Below are 14,333 nucleotides of genomic sequence, written 5' to 3'. Positions count from 1 at the left end.
TAGCCTCCACATTGACTCTGTACTGGTGACCCCTGTATATAGCCTCCACATTGACTCTGTACTGGTACCCCTGTATAGAGCCTCCACATTGACTCTGTACCGGTACCCCTGTATATAGCCTCCACATTGACTCTGTACCAGTACCCCCTGTATATAGCCTCCACATTGACTCTGTACCTGTACCCCCTGTATATATCCTCCACATTGACTCAGTACTGGTACCACCTGTATATAGCCTCCACATTGACTCTGTACTGGTGACCCCTGTATATAGCCTCCACATTGACTCTGTACTGGTACCCCTGTATATAGCCTCCACATTGACTCTGTACCGGTACCCCTGTATATAGCCTCCACATTGACTCTGTACCAGTACCCCCTGTATATAGCCTCCACATTGACTCTGTACCAGTACCCCCTGTATATAGCCTCCACATTGACTCTGTACCGGTACCCCCTGTATATAGCCTCCACATTGACTCTGTACCGTAATACCCTGTATATAGCCTCCACATTGACTCTGTACTGGTACCCCTGTATATAGCCTCCACATTGACTCTGTACTGGTGACCCCTGTATATAGCCTCCACATTGACTCTGTACTGGTACCCCCTGTATATAGCCTCCACATTGACTCTGTACCGGTACCCCCTGTATATAGCCTCCACATTGACTCTGTACTGGTACCCCCTGTATATAGCCTCCACATTGACTCTGTACTGGTGACCCCTGTATATAGCCTCCACATTGACTCTGTACTGGTACCCCCTGTATATAGCCTCCACATTGACTCTGTACTGGTGACCCCTGTATATAGCCTCCACATTGACTCTGTACTGGTACCCCCTGTATAGAGCCTCCACATTGACTCTGTACCGGTACCCCCTGTATATAGCCTCCACATTGACTCTGTACCAGTACCCCCTGTATATAGCCTCCACATTGACTCTGTACCAGTACCCCTGTATATATCCTCCACATTGACTCTGTACCGTAACACCCTGTATATAGCCTCCACATTGACTGTACCGGTACCCCCTGTATATAGCCTCCACATTGACTCTGTACCGGTACCCCCTGTATATAGCCTCCACATTGACTCTGTACCGGTACCCCCTGTATATAGCCTCCACATTGACTCTGTACCGGTACACCCTGTATATAGCCTCCACATTGACTCTGTACTGGTACCCCCTGTATATAGCCTCCACATTGACTCTGTACCGTAACACCCTGTATATAGCCTCCACATTGACTCTGTACCAGTACCCCCTGTATATAGCCTCCACATTGACTCTGTACCGGTACCCCCTGTATATAGCCTCCACATTGACTCTGTACTGGTACCCCCTGTATATAGTCTCCACATTGACTCTGTACCCCCTGTATATAGCCTCCACATTGACTCTGTACCGGTACCCCCTGTATATAGTCTCCACATTGACTCTGTACCGGTACCCCCTGTATATAGCCTCCACATTGACTCTGTACTGGTACCCCCTGTATATAGCCTCCACATTTACTCTGTACCGGTACCCCCTATATATTGCCTCTACATTGACTCTGTACCGTAATACCCTGTATATAGCCTCCACATTGACTCTGTACTGGTACCCCCTGTATATAGCCTCCACATTGACTCTGTACTGGTGACCCCTGTATATAGCCTCCACATTGACTCTGTACTGGTACCCCCTGTATATAGCCTCCACATTGACTCTGTACCAGTACCCCCTGTATATAGCCTCCACATTGACTCTGTACTGGTACCCCCTGTATATAGCCTCCACATTGACTCTGTACCGGTACCCCCTGTATATAGCCTCCACATTGACTCTGTACCGGTACCCCCTGTATAGAGCCTCCACATTGACTCTGTACCGGTACCCCCTGTATATAGCCTCCACATTGACTCTGTACCATAATACCCTGTATATAGCCTCCACATTGACTCTGTACTGGTACCCCCTGTATATAGCCTCCACATTGACTCTGTACTGGTGACCCCTGTATATAGCCTCCACATTGACTCTGTACTGGTACCCCCTGTATATAGCCTCCACATTGACTCTGTACCAGTACCCCCTGTATATAGCCTCCACATTGACTCTGTACTGGTACCCCCTGTATATAGCCTCCACATTGACTCTGTACTGGTGACCCCTGTATATAGCCTCCACATTGACTCTGTACTGGTACCCCCTGTATATAGCCTCCACATTGACTCTGTACTGGTGACCCCTGTATATAGCCTCCACATTGACTCTGTACTGGTACCCCTGTATAGAGCCTCCACATTGACTCTGTACCGGTACCCCCTGTATATAGCCTCCACATTGACTCTGTACCAGTACCCCCCTGTATATAGCCTCCACATTGACTCTGTACCAGTACCCCCTGTATATATCCTCCACATTGACTCTGTACCGTAACACCCTGTATATAGCCTCCACATTGACTGTACCGGTACCCCCTGTATATAGCCTCCACATTGACTGTACCGGTACCCCCTGTATATAGCCTCCACATTGACTCTGTACCGGTACCCCCTGTATATAGCCTCCACATTGACTCTGTACCGGTACCCCCTGTATATAGCCTCCACATTGACTCTGTACCGGTACCCCTGTATATAGCCTCCACATTGACTCTGTACCGGTACCCCCTGTATATAGCCTCCACATTGACTCTGTACTGGTACCCCCTGTATATAGCCTCCACATTGACTCTGTACCGTAACACCCTGTATATAGCCTCCACATTGACTCTGTACCAGTACCCCCTGTATATAGCCTCCACATTGACTCTGTACCGTAACACCCTGTATATAGCCTCCACATTGACTCTGTACCAGTACCCCCTGTATATAGCCTCCACATTGACTCTGTACTGGTACCCCCTGTATATAGCCTCATTATTGTTATTTCATTTAATTATATTAAAAGTTTTTAGTTTAGTATATTTAGTAATTCTTTTCTTAACTGCACTGTTGGTTAAGGGCTTGTAAGTAAACATTTCACTGGTCTACTACACCTGTTGTATTCAGCATTTCACTGTGAGGTCTACTACACCTGTTGTATTCAGCATATCACTGTGAGGTCTACTACACCTGTTGTATTCAGCACTTCACAGTAAGGTCTACCTACACCTGTTGTATTCAGCATTTCACTGTGAGGTCTACTACACCTGTTGTATTCAGCATTTCACTGTAAGGTCTACTACACCTGTTGTATTCGGCATTTCACTGTGAGGTCTACTACACCTGTTGTATTCAGCATTTCACTGTGAGGTCTACTACACCTGTTGTATTCAGCACTTCACTGTGAGGTCTACCTACACCTGTTGTATTCAGCATTTCACTGTAAGGTCTACTACACCTGTTGTATTCAGCATTTCACTGTGAGGTCTACACCTGTTGTATTCAGCATTTCACTGTGAGGTCTACTACACCTGTTGTATTCAGCATTTCACTGTGAGGTCTACTACACCTGTTGTATTCAGCATTTCACTGTGAGGTCTACTACACCTGTTGTATTCAGCATTTCACTGTGAGGTCTACTACACCTGTTGTATTCGGCATTTCACTGTGAGGTCTACTACACCTGTTGTATTCAGCATTTCACTGTGAGGTCTACTACACCTGTTGTATTCAGCATTTCACTGTAAGGTCTACTACACCTGTTGTATTCAGCATTTCACTGTGAGGTCTACACCTGTTGTATTCAGCATTTCACTGTGAGGTCTACTACACCTGTTGTATTCAGCATTTCACTGTGAGGTCTACACCTGTTGTATTCAGCATTTCACTGTAAGGTCTACTACACCTGTTGTATTCAGCATTTCACTGTGAGGTCTACACCTGTTGTATTCAGCATTTCACTGTGAGGTCTACTACACCTGTTGTATTCAGCATTTCACTGTGAGGTCTACTACACATGTTGTATTCAGCATTTCACTGTGAGGTCTACTACACCTGTTGTATTCGGCATTTCACTGTGAGGTCTACTACACCTGTTGTATTCAGCATTTCACTGTGAGGTCTACTACACCTGTTGTATTCGGCGCACGTGAGAAATATATATTTTTTTATCTCTGGACTTTTCAAGTGGGCATTAGTCAAAAACAACAACCGTTTGAAATGTAACATTAAAGATAAAAACGCCATGCTACACAACTAGTATGTTGCAACGTATTTTCTCTGTCCCGCCCCTGCAGCAGTACACAGCCAATAATATGACATATTATAATGTTATGTCTCTTTGTCCCGCCCCTGCAGCAGTACACAGCCAATAATATGACATATTATAATGTTATGTCTCTTTGTCCCACCCCTGCAGCAGTACACAGCCAATAATATGACATATTATAATGTTATGTCTCTTTGTCCCGCCCCTGCAGCAGTACACAGCCAATAATATGACATATTATAATGTTATGTCTCTTTGTCCCGCCCCTGCAGCAGTACACAACCAATAATATGACATATTATAATGTTATGTCTCTTTGTCCCGCCCCTGCAGCAGTACACAGCCAATAATATGACGTATTATAATGTTATGTCTCTTTGTCCCGCCCCTGCAGCAGTACACAGCCAATAATATGACATATTATAATGTTATGTCTCTTTGTCCCGCCCCTGCAGCAGTACACAGCCAATAATATGACATATTATGTTATGTCTCTTTGTCCCGCCCCTGCAGCAGTACACAGCCAATAATATGACATATTATAATGTTATGTCTCTTTGTCCCGCCCCTGCAGCAGTACACAACCAATAATATGACATATTATAATGTTATGTCTCTTTGTCCCGCCCCTGCAGCAGTACACAGCCAATAATATGACATATTATAATGTTATGTCTCTTTGTCCCGCCCCTGCAGCAGTACACCGCCAATAATAACATGACATATTATAAACATATGTTATGTCTCTTTGTCCCGCCCCTCTGCAGGAGTACGTAGCCTATAGCCACACAGGAAGGATTATCCCAGCTATCTGGTACCGCTATGACCTCAGTCCAATCACAGTGAAGTACACAGAGAAGAGACAACCCCTCTACCGGTTCATAACTACGGTATGTTACCCTAACCCCTCTACCGGTACATAACTACGGTATGTTACCCTAACCGCTAACCCCTTTACCGGTTCATAACTACGGTATGTTACCCTAACCGCTAACCCCTCTACCGGTACATAACTACGGTAAGTTACCCTAACCGCTAACCCCTCTACCGGTTCATAACTACGGTAAGTTACCCTAACCGCTAACCCCTCTACCGGTTCATAACTACGGTAAGTTACCCTAACCGCTAACTCCTCTACCGGTTCATAACTACGGTATGTTACCCTAACCGCTAACTCCTTCTCCTAGACTCAACTACAACCCTAACCGTAGCTTCAACCAAAACCCTAACCCTAGCCTCAACTACAACCCTAACCCTAGCCTCAATTACAACCCTAACCCTAGCCTCAACTACAACCCTAGCTTCAACTACAACCCTAACCCTAGCTTCAACTACAACCCTAACCTCAACGACAACCCTAGTCTCATCGACAACCCTAACCCTAGTCTCAACTACAACCTTAACCCTAGCTTCAACTACAACCCTAACCCTAGCCTCAACTACATCCCTAGCCTCAACTACAACCCTAACCCTAGCCTCAACCACAACCCTAGCCTCAACCACAACCCTAGCCTCAACTACAACCCTAGCCTCAACCACAACCCTAGCTTCAACCACAACCCTAGCCTCAACCACAACCCTAGCTTCAACTTCAACCCTAACCCTAGTTTCAACTACAATCTTAGCCTCAACCACAATGCTAGCCTCAACTACAACACTAGCCTCAACCACAACCCTAACCCTAGCCTCAACTACATCCCTAGCCTCAACTACAACCCTAACCCTAGCCTCAACCACAACCCTAGCCTCAACCACAACCCTAGCCTCAACCACAACCCTAGCTTCAACTACAACCCTAGCCTCAACCACAACCCTAGCTTCAACCACAACCCTAGCCTCAACCACAACCCTAGCTTCAACTTCAACCCTAACCCTAGTTTCAACTACAATCTTAGCCTCAACCACAATGCTAGCCTCAACTACAACACTAGCCTCAACCACAACCCTAACCCTAGCTTCAACCACAACCCTAACCCTAGCCTCAACTACAACCTTAACCCTAGCTTCAACTACAACCCTAACCCTAGCCTCAACTACATCCCTAGCCTCAACTACAACCCTAACCCTAGCCTCAACCACAACCCTAGCCTCAACCACAACCCTAGCCTCAACCACAACCCTAGCTTCAACTACAACCCTAACCCTAGCCTCAACTACAACCCTAGCCTCAACCACAACCCTAGCCTCAACCACAACCCTAGCTTCAACTTCAACCCTAACCCTAGTTTCAACTACAATCTTAGCCTCAACCACAATGCTAGCCTCAACTACAACGCTAGCCTCAACCACAACCCTAACCCTAGCTTCAACCACAACCCTAACCCTAGCCTCAACTACAACCCTAACCCTAGCCTCAACTACAACCCTAACCCTAGCCTCAACTACAACCCTAACCCTAGCCTCAACCACAACCCTAACCCTAGACTCAACTACAACCCTAGCTTCAACCACAACCCTAATCCTAGCCTCAACCACAACCCTAACCCTAGCCTCAATTACAACCCTAACCCTAGCCTCAACTACAACCCTAGCCTCAACTACAACCCTAACCCTAGCTTCAACTACAACCCTAACCTCAACGACAACCCTAGTCTCAACGACAACCCTAACCCTAGCCTCAACTACAACCTTAACCCTAGCTTCAACTACAACCCTAACCTCAACGACAACCCTAGCTTCAACTACAACCCTAACCCTAGTCTCAACTACATCCCTAGCCTCAACTACAACCCTAACCCTAGCCTCAACCACAACCCTAGCCTCAACCACAACCCTAGCCTCAACCACAACCCTAGCTTCAACTACAACCCTAACCCTAGCCTCAACTACAACCCTAGCCTCAACCACAACCCTAGCCTCAACCACAACCCTAGCCTCAACCACAACCCTAGCTTCAACTTCAACCCTAACCCTAGTTTCAACCACAACCCTAGCCTCAACCACAACCCTAGCCTCAACCACAACCCTAGCTTCAACTTCAACCCTAACCCTAGTTTCAACTACAATCTTAGCCTCAACCACAATGCTAGCCTCAACTACAACCCTAGTCTCAACCACAACCCTAGCCTCAACCACAACCCTAGCTTCAACTACAACCCTAACCCTAGCCTCAACTACAACCCTAGCCTCAACCACAACCCTAGCCTCAACCACAACCCTAGCCTCAACCACAACCCTAGCTTCAACTTCAACCCTAACCCTAGTTTCAACTACAATCTTAGCCTCAACCACAATGCTAGCCTCAACTACAACCCTAGCCTCAACCACAACCCTAGCCTCAACCACAACCCTAGCTTCAACTACAACCCTAACCCTAGCCTCAACTACAACCCTAGCCTCAACCACAACCCTAGCCTCAACCACAACCCTAGCCTCAACCACAACCCTAGCTTCAACTTCAACCCTAACCCTAGTTTCAACTACAATCTTAGCCTCAACCACAATGCTAGCCTCAACTACAACCCTAGCCTCAACCACAACCCTAGCCTCAACCACAACCCTAGCTTCAACTACAACCCTAACCCTAGCCTCAACTACAACCCTAGCCTCAACCACAACCCTAGCCTCAACCACAACCCTAGCCTCAACCACAACCCTACCTTCAACTTCAACCCTAACCCTAGTTTCAACTACAATCTTAGCCTCAACCACAATGCTAGCCTCAACTACAACCCTAGCCTCAACCCTAACCCTAGCCTCAACCACAACCCTAGCCTCAACCACAACCCTAGCCTCAACCACAACCCTAGCTTCAACTTCAACCCTAACCCTAGTTTCAACTACAATCTTAGCCTCAACCACAATGCTAGCCTCAACTACAATGCTAGCCTCAACTACAACCCTAACCCTAGCCTCAACTACAACCCTAACCCTATTCTCAACTACAACCCTAACCCTAGCCTCAACTACAACCCTAACCCTAGCCTCAACTACAACCCTAACCCTAGCCTTAACCACAACCCTAACCCTAGACTCAACTACAACCCTAGCTTCAACCACAACCCTAACCCTAGCCTCAACCACAACCCTAACCCTAGCCTCAACTACAACCCTAACCCTAGCCTCAACTACAACCCTAACCCTAGTCTCAACTACAACCCTAACCCTAGCCTCAACCACAACCCTAACCCTAGACTCAACTACAACCCTAGCTTCAACCACAACCCTAATCCTAGCCTCAACTACAACCCTAACCCTAGCCTCAATTACAACCCTAACCCTAGCCTCAACTACAACCCTAGCTTCAACTACAACCCTAACCCTAGCTTCAACTACAACCCTAACCTCAACGACAACCCTAGTCTCAACGACAACCCTAACCCTAGCCTCAACTACAACCTTAACCCTAGCTTCAACTACAACCCTAACCTCAACGACAACCCTAGCTTCAACTACAACCCTAACCCTAGCCTCAACTACATCCCTAGCCTCAACTACAACCCTAACCCTAGCCTCAACCCTAACCCTAGCCTCAACCACAACCCTAGCCTCAACCACAACCCTAGCCTCAACCACAACCCTAGCTTCAACTACAACCCTAACCCTAGCCTCAACTACAACCCTAGCCTCAACCACAACCCTAGCCTCAACCACAACCCTAGCCTCAACCACAACCCTAGCTTCAACTTCAACCCTAACCCTAGTTTCAACTACAATCTTAGCCTCAACCACAATGCTAGCCTCAACTACAACCCTAGCCTCAACCACAACTCTAGCCTCAACCACAACCCTAGCTTCAACTACAACCCTAACCCTAGGCTCAACTACAACCCTAGCCTCAACCACAACCCTAGCCTCAACCACAACCCTAGCCTCAACCACAACCCTAGCTTCAACTTCAACCCTAACCCTAGTTTCAACTACAATCTTAGCCTCAACCACAATGCTAGCCTCAACTACAACCCTAGCCTCAACCACAACCCTAGCCTCAACCACAACCCTAGCTTCAACTACAACCCTAACCCTAGCCTCAACTACAACCCTAGCCTCAACCACAACCCTAGCCTCAACCACAACCCTAGCCTCAACCACAACCCTACCTTCAACTTCAACCCTAACCCTAGTTTCAACTACAATCTTAGCCTCAACCACAATGCTAGCCTCAACTACAACCCTAGCCTCAACCCTAACCCTAGCCTCAACTACAACCCTAGCCTCAACCACAACCCTAGCCTCAACCACAACCCTAGCCTCAACCACAACCCTAGCTTCAACTTCAACCCTAACCCTAGTTTCAACTACAATCTTAGCCTCAACCACAATGCTAGCCTCAACTACAACGCTAGCCTCAACTACAACCCTAACCCTAGCTTCAACCACAACCCTAACCCTAGCCTCAACTACAACCCTAACCCTAGCCTCAACTACAACCCTAACCCTAGCCTCAACTACAACCCTAACCCTAGCCTCAACTACAACCCTAACCCTAGCCTCAACCACAACCCTAACCCTAGCTTCAACCACAACCCTAACCCTAGCCTCAACCACAACCCTAACCCTAGCCTCAACTACAACCCTAACCCTAGCCTCAACTACAACCCTAACCCTAGCCTCAACTACAACCCTAACCCTAGTCTCAACTACAACCCTAACCCTAGCCTCATCCACAACCCTAGCCTCAACCACAACCACAACCCTAACCCTAGACTCAACTACAACCCTAGCTTCAACCACAACCCTAACCCTAGATTCAACTACAACCCTAGCTTCAACCACAACCCTAACCCTAGCCAAAACCACAACCCTAACCCTAGCCAAAACCACAACCCTAACCCTAGCCTCAACTACAACCCTAACCCTAGCCTCAACCACAACCCTAACCCTAGCCTCAACCACAACCCTAACCCTAGCCTCAACCACAACCCTAACCCTAGCCTCAACTACAACCCTAACCCTAGCCTCAACTACAACCCTAACCCTAGCCTCAACTACAACCCTAACCCTAGCCTCAACTACAACCCTAACCCTAGCCTCATCCACAACCCTAGCCTCAACCACAACCACAACCCTAGCCTCATGTCTACATCCTGATTCATCCTAACCCCTGACCTGTCCCCCCCTCTCCCCTCCAGATCTGTGCTATCATCGGGGGGACGTTCACGGTAGCAGGCATCATAGACTCCTGTATATTCACAGCCTCCGAGGCCTGGAAGAAGATCCAGATAGGAAAGATGTCCTGAGGACATATCACTACGCTGTCCCGAGGACGCATCACTACGTGTCACTACGCCCTCATAAAACGTATTTCTAACATCCAGAAGGGTGTATCTCAATAGTCTGCCGGCTTCCTCTCCTTCACCTGCTAGAATAATAATATATACCATTTAGCTGACGGTTGTTTCCTAAGCGACTTAGTCATGTTACACATTTTTCTTTACGGGTGGCCCCAGCGTGAATCGATCCCACCATCCTGTCGTTACAAGTGCCATGCTCTACCAACTGAGCCTTACATTCCTTCATCTATCAGAGCAGAGGAAGGAAAGGAGACGAGTCGAGGAAGCGACTCCAGACTATTGAGATGCACCCAGAGACTGGCAGTATATTTCCCCAGATGACAACAGGATGGATGGTTAACTGATTGTTTTCAAATGGCACCATTTACCCTTTTATAGTGCACTTCTTTTGGAGCCTCATAAATAGTGCACTTCTTTTGGAGCCTCATAAATAGTGCACTTCTTTTGGAGCCTCATAAATAGTGCACTACTTTTGGAGCCTCATAAATAGTGCACTTCTTTTGGAGCCTCATAAATAGTGCACTATGAATCCAATTTTTTTGTCATGTTACTTTCAAATGTTTTTTTTTTTTACATAATATTTTGTACTTTGTGACATGAAGTGAATATATATACTGTCTTTTGCAGGTGTAAAATACCACATTGTAACAATACTGTATTTATGATTGTATTGTAGAATGAATCACACTGTCACATCAAGCCATTGGAAATATAAAGAATCAATTGTGCCTTAGGTTTAAAGCCCATGTCATACAGTATGTCTCTCAAATCAACAGTGTTCAGCTTTCTGGGTCGTTTGGTTTCTCATCTCAATGTTGACTGAACCAGGCTTTTCTTATTATCATGGGTAGCCTAGTGGTTAGAGCGTTGGACTAGTAACCGCAAGGTGGCAAGTTCGAATCCCAAAGCTGACAAGGTACAAATCTGTCGTTCTGCCCCTGAACAGGCAGTTAACCCACTGTTCCTAGGCCGTCATTGAATATAAGAATTTGTTCTTAACTGACTTGCCAAGTAAAATAAAGGTAAAATAAAAAAATAAAAACAATTTCAGAATGCTGAATCTATTACGGTATTGACTGAATAATGGACCAACTCTAGAACTAGTCTTGGTTCTAGAACTAGTCTTGGTTCTAGAGCTTGTCTTGGTTCTAGAGCTAGTCTTGGTTCTAGAGCTAGTCTTGGTTCTAGAACTAGTCTTTGTTCTAGAACTGGTCATGGTTCTAGAGCTGGTCATGGTTCTAGAGTTGGTCTTGGTTGTAGAGCTGGTCTTGGTTCTAGAGCTGGTCTTGGTTCTAGAGCTGGTCTTGGTTCTAGAGCTGGTCTTGGTTGTAGAGCTGGTCTTGGTTGTAGAACTGGTTTTGGTTCTAGAGCTGGTTTTGGTTGTAGAACTGGTCTTGGTTGTAGAACTGGTCTTGGTTCTAGAACTACAACGTGGTCAATGTTTACTGCCCTGCCCCGCCCACTCTCCTTTTTTATAGAATGTTTCCTAAATCCATTGTGACTGACCGTACTTTCTGTTCAGTGTTCTTGTGTCAAATCCATTTGTTATGAAGTTGTTTTTGGTTTTATCTACTTTCTGAAAATGTTCAAAGGATTTGTACGTCTTTATGTTTTTGCCAAAAAGTAATAGTATTTTCTTTGTTCCTTCTGTTTTTCTGAATGTAAACGTGTGTATTCTTTTGATTTGTAATTGATAACAATCGGTATTATCCGTTTGACGTTGTTACAGGGTTTCTGTGGGAAGGGAGGGAACTGTGTAGTTATAAGGGCTATATCCCAAATGTCACCCTATTGCCCATGTAGTGCATGACTTTTAGACCAGGGCCCATAGGGCGCTCATCAAATGTAGTGCACTACACAAGGAATAGGGTGCCGTCAAGATGTTCTTTATCAATGTTCTCATCACTACCATGACAACTGATGAAAGCCATTGATAAATAGAAGTCTTTAAAACTGGTATTACTCGACTAGGTCAGACATTTTCCTGTCATGAAAGAAGCAGATGATGTGTGCAACAACCAGTAAAGTTACTTTAGCAACCACGGTGTTCCAGTTCCTACTTCCTCATGACAACCAACCACCTCTGACCTCATCCGCGGTGTTCCAGTTCCTACTTCCTCATGACAACCAACCACCTCTGACCTCATCCGCAGTGTTCCAGTTCCTACTACCTCATGACAACCAACCACCTCTGACCTCATCCGCGGTGTTCCAGTTCCTACTACCTCATGACAACCAACCACCTCTGACCTCATCCACGGTGTTCCAGTTCCTACTTCCTCATGACAACCAACCACCTCTGACCTCATCCGCGGTGTTCCAGTTCCTACTACCTCATGACAACCAACCACCTCTGACCTCATCCGCGGTGTTCCAGTTCCTACTACCTCATGACAACCAACCACCTCTGACCTCATCCACGGTGTTCCAGTTCCTACTTCCTCATGACAACCAACCACCTCTGACCTCATCCACGGTGTTCCAGTTCCTACTTCCTCATGACAACCAACCACCTCTGACCTCATCCGCGGTGTTCCAGTTCCTACTTCCTCATGACAACCAACCACCTCTGACCTCATCCGCGGTGTTCCAGTTCCTACTTCCTCATGACAACCAACCACCTCTGACCTCATCCGCGGTGTTCCAGTTCCTACTTCCTCATGACAACCAACCACCTCTGACCTCATCCACGGTGTTCCAGTTCCTACTTCCTCATGACAACCAACCACCTCTGACCTCAACCACGGTGTTCCAGTTCCTACTTCCTCATGACTACCAACCACCTCTGACCTCAACCACGGTGTTCCAGTTCCTACTTCCTCTGACTAGTCTATCTCCTTTCTTCAGAGACGATGATTTTGTGATGATCCCGTAACTTGCTGTCCTCCCTCAATGGGCCTGGAACATTCCAAGCAAAACGACATGAAAATATGTTGCAAAAAACTGACGCAATCTTTTTTATTTATTAGATTTTTTTTTAATACAATCGTATGTTGTCATTTGTTGGATTTGCTACATTTCTGTGGGAACGTTCCACCCGTTGAATTTAAGTTCATTGTAATTCTGTTGTTCCACTCTGCTGACTGTTGAAATATGGACCAAGAGCGTTTGGTCAGGCGAGAGAGCGTCTGGTTAGGAGAGAGCGTCTGGTTAGGAGAGAGCGTCTGGTTAGGAGAGAAAGCGTCTGGTTAGGAGAGAGAGCGTCTGGTTAGGAGAGAGAGCGTCTGGTTAGGAGAGAGAGCGTCTGGTTAGGAGAGAGAGCGTCTGGTTAGGAGAGAGAGCGTCTGGTTAGGAGAGAGAGCGTCTGGTTAGGAGAGAGAGCGTCTGGTTAGGAGAGAGAGAGTTTTAAATACTCTTTATTGGGTCTGGGGGCCCACCACACAATAAATACTCATACAAAACCACAGTTACACATCAATTAAAAACACAACTCCAATTCCTCCTACACAGTAACTAAACACAACAGCCTCTGAATACCCCATATACTCAAAAACAGATCGATGTTGTTGACAAGTTTATAATAGGAAAACTCAACCCTTAGTCTTGCTGCCAACATTCCCTCCAGCATTCCCACCACATCCACAGACCCCTGTCCCCGAATACTGTTCTTTCGGGTCTTCCATATTGCTAATTTTGCTGCCCCTCTAACACAACATTAAGCAACACAACTACACCCTTTTGACTGAACCTGTACTTTGGCCCAAATATATACAGTTGGGAAGAGAAAACCTCTCCCAACGTTGAGAACCAATCAGTGATCAGTTCAATCATCCCAAACAACCTGGGACACAGTAAAAACAGATGTGCCAGAGATTCAGACTCAGCACAGAATGGACACCCCTCCTCAACAGTAGGAGCCAGGTGTACCAGATGCATGTTTACATTTACATTTACATTTAAGTCATTTAGCAGA

At 46.3% G+C, this 14,333-nt stretch overlaps 1 protein-coding gene across 1 annotated transcript in view; it reads left to right on the top strand.

Annotated features, from left to right (window-relative positions):
- Positions 1-12,462, top strand: part of LOC135526802 (endoplasmic reticulum-Golgi intermediate compartment protein 1) — an 87,005-nt gene extending 74,543 nt beyond the window's left edge. Inside the window, exons 9-10 of the mRNA XM_064955468.1 lie at positions 4,955-5,077; positions 10,259-12,462. Of these exons, the coding sequence (XP_064811540.1) occupies positions 4,955-5,077; positions 10,259-10,366 (231 nt within the window). The 3' untranslated portion in view covers positions 10,367-12,462. The remainder of the gene's footprint in view (positions 1-4,954; positions 5,078-10,258) is intronic.
- Positions 12,463-14,333: the final 1,871 nt, after the last annotated feature.

The sequence above is a fragment of the Oncorhynchus masou genome, chromosome 32, assembly GCF_036934945.1.
Source record: "Oncorhynchus masou masou isolate Uvic2021 chromosome 32, UVic_Omas_1.1, whole genome shotgun sequence".
NCBI classification, from domain to species: domain Eukaryota; kingdom Metazoa; phylum Chordata; class Actinopteri; order Salmoniformes; family Salmonidae; genus Oncorhynchus; species Oncorhynchus masou.
Note: the sequence above shows the minus strand (reverse complement) of the source record. Positions and strands in the feature narration are given on the sequence as shown.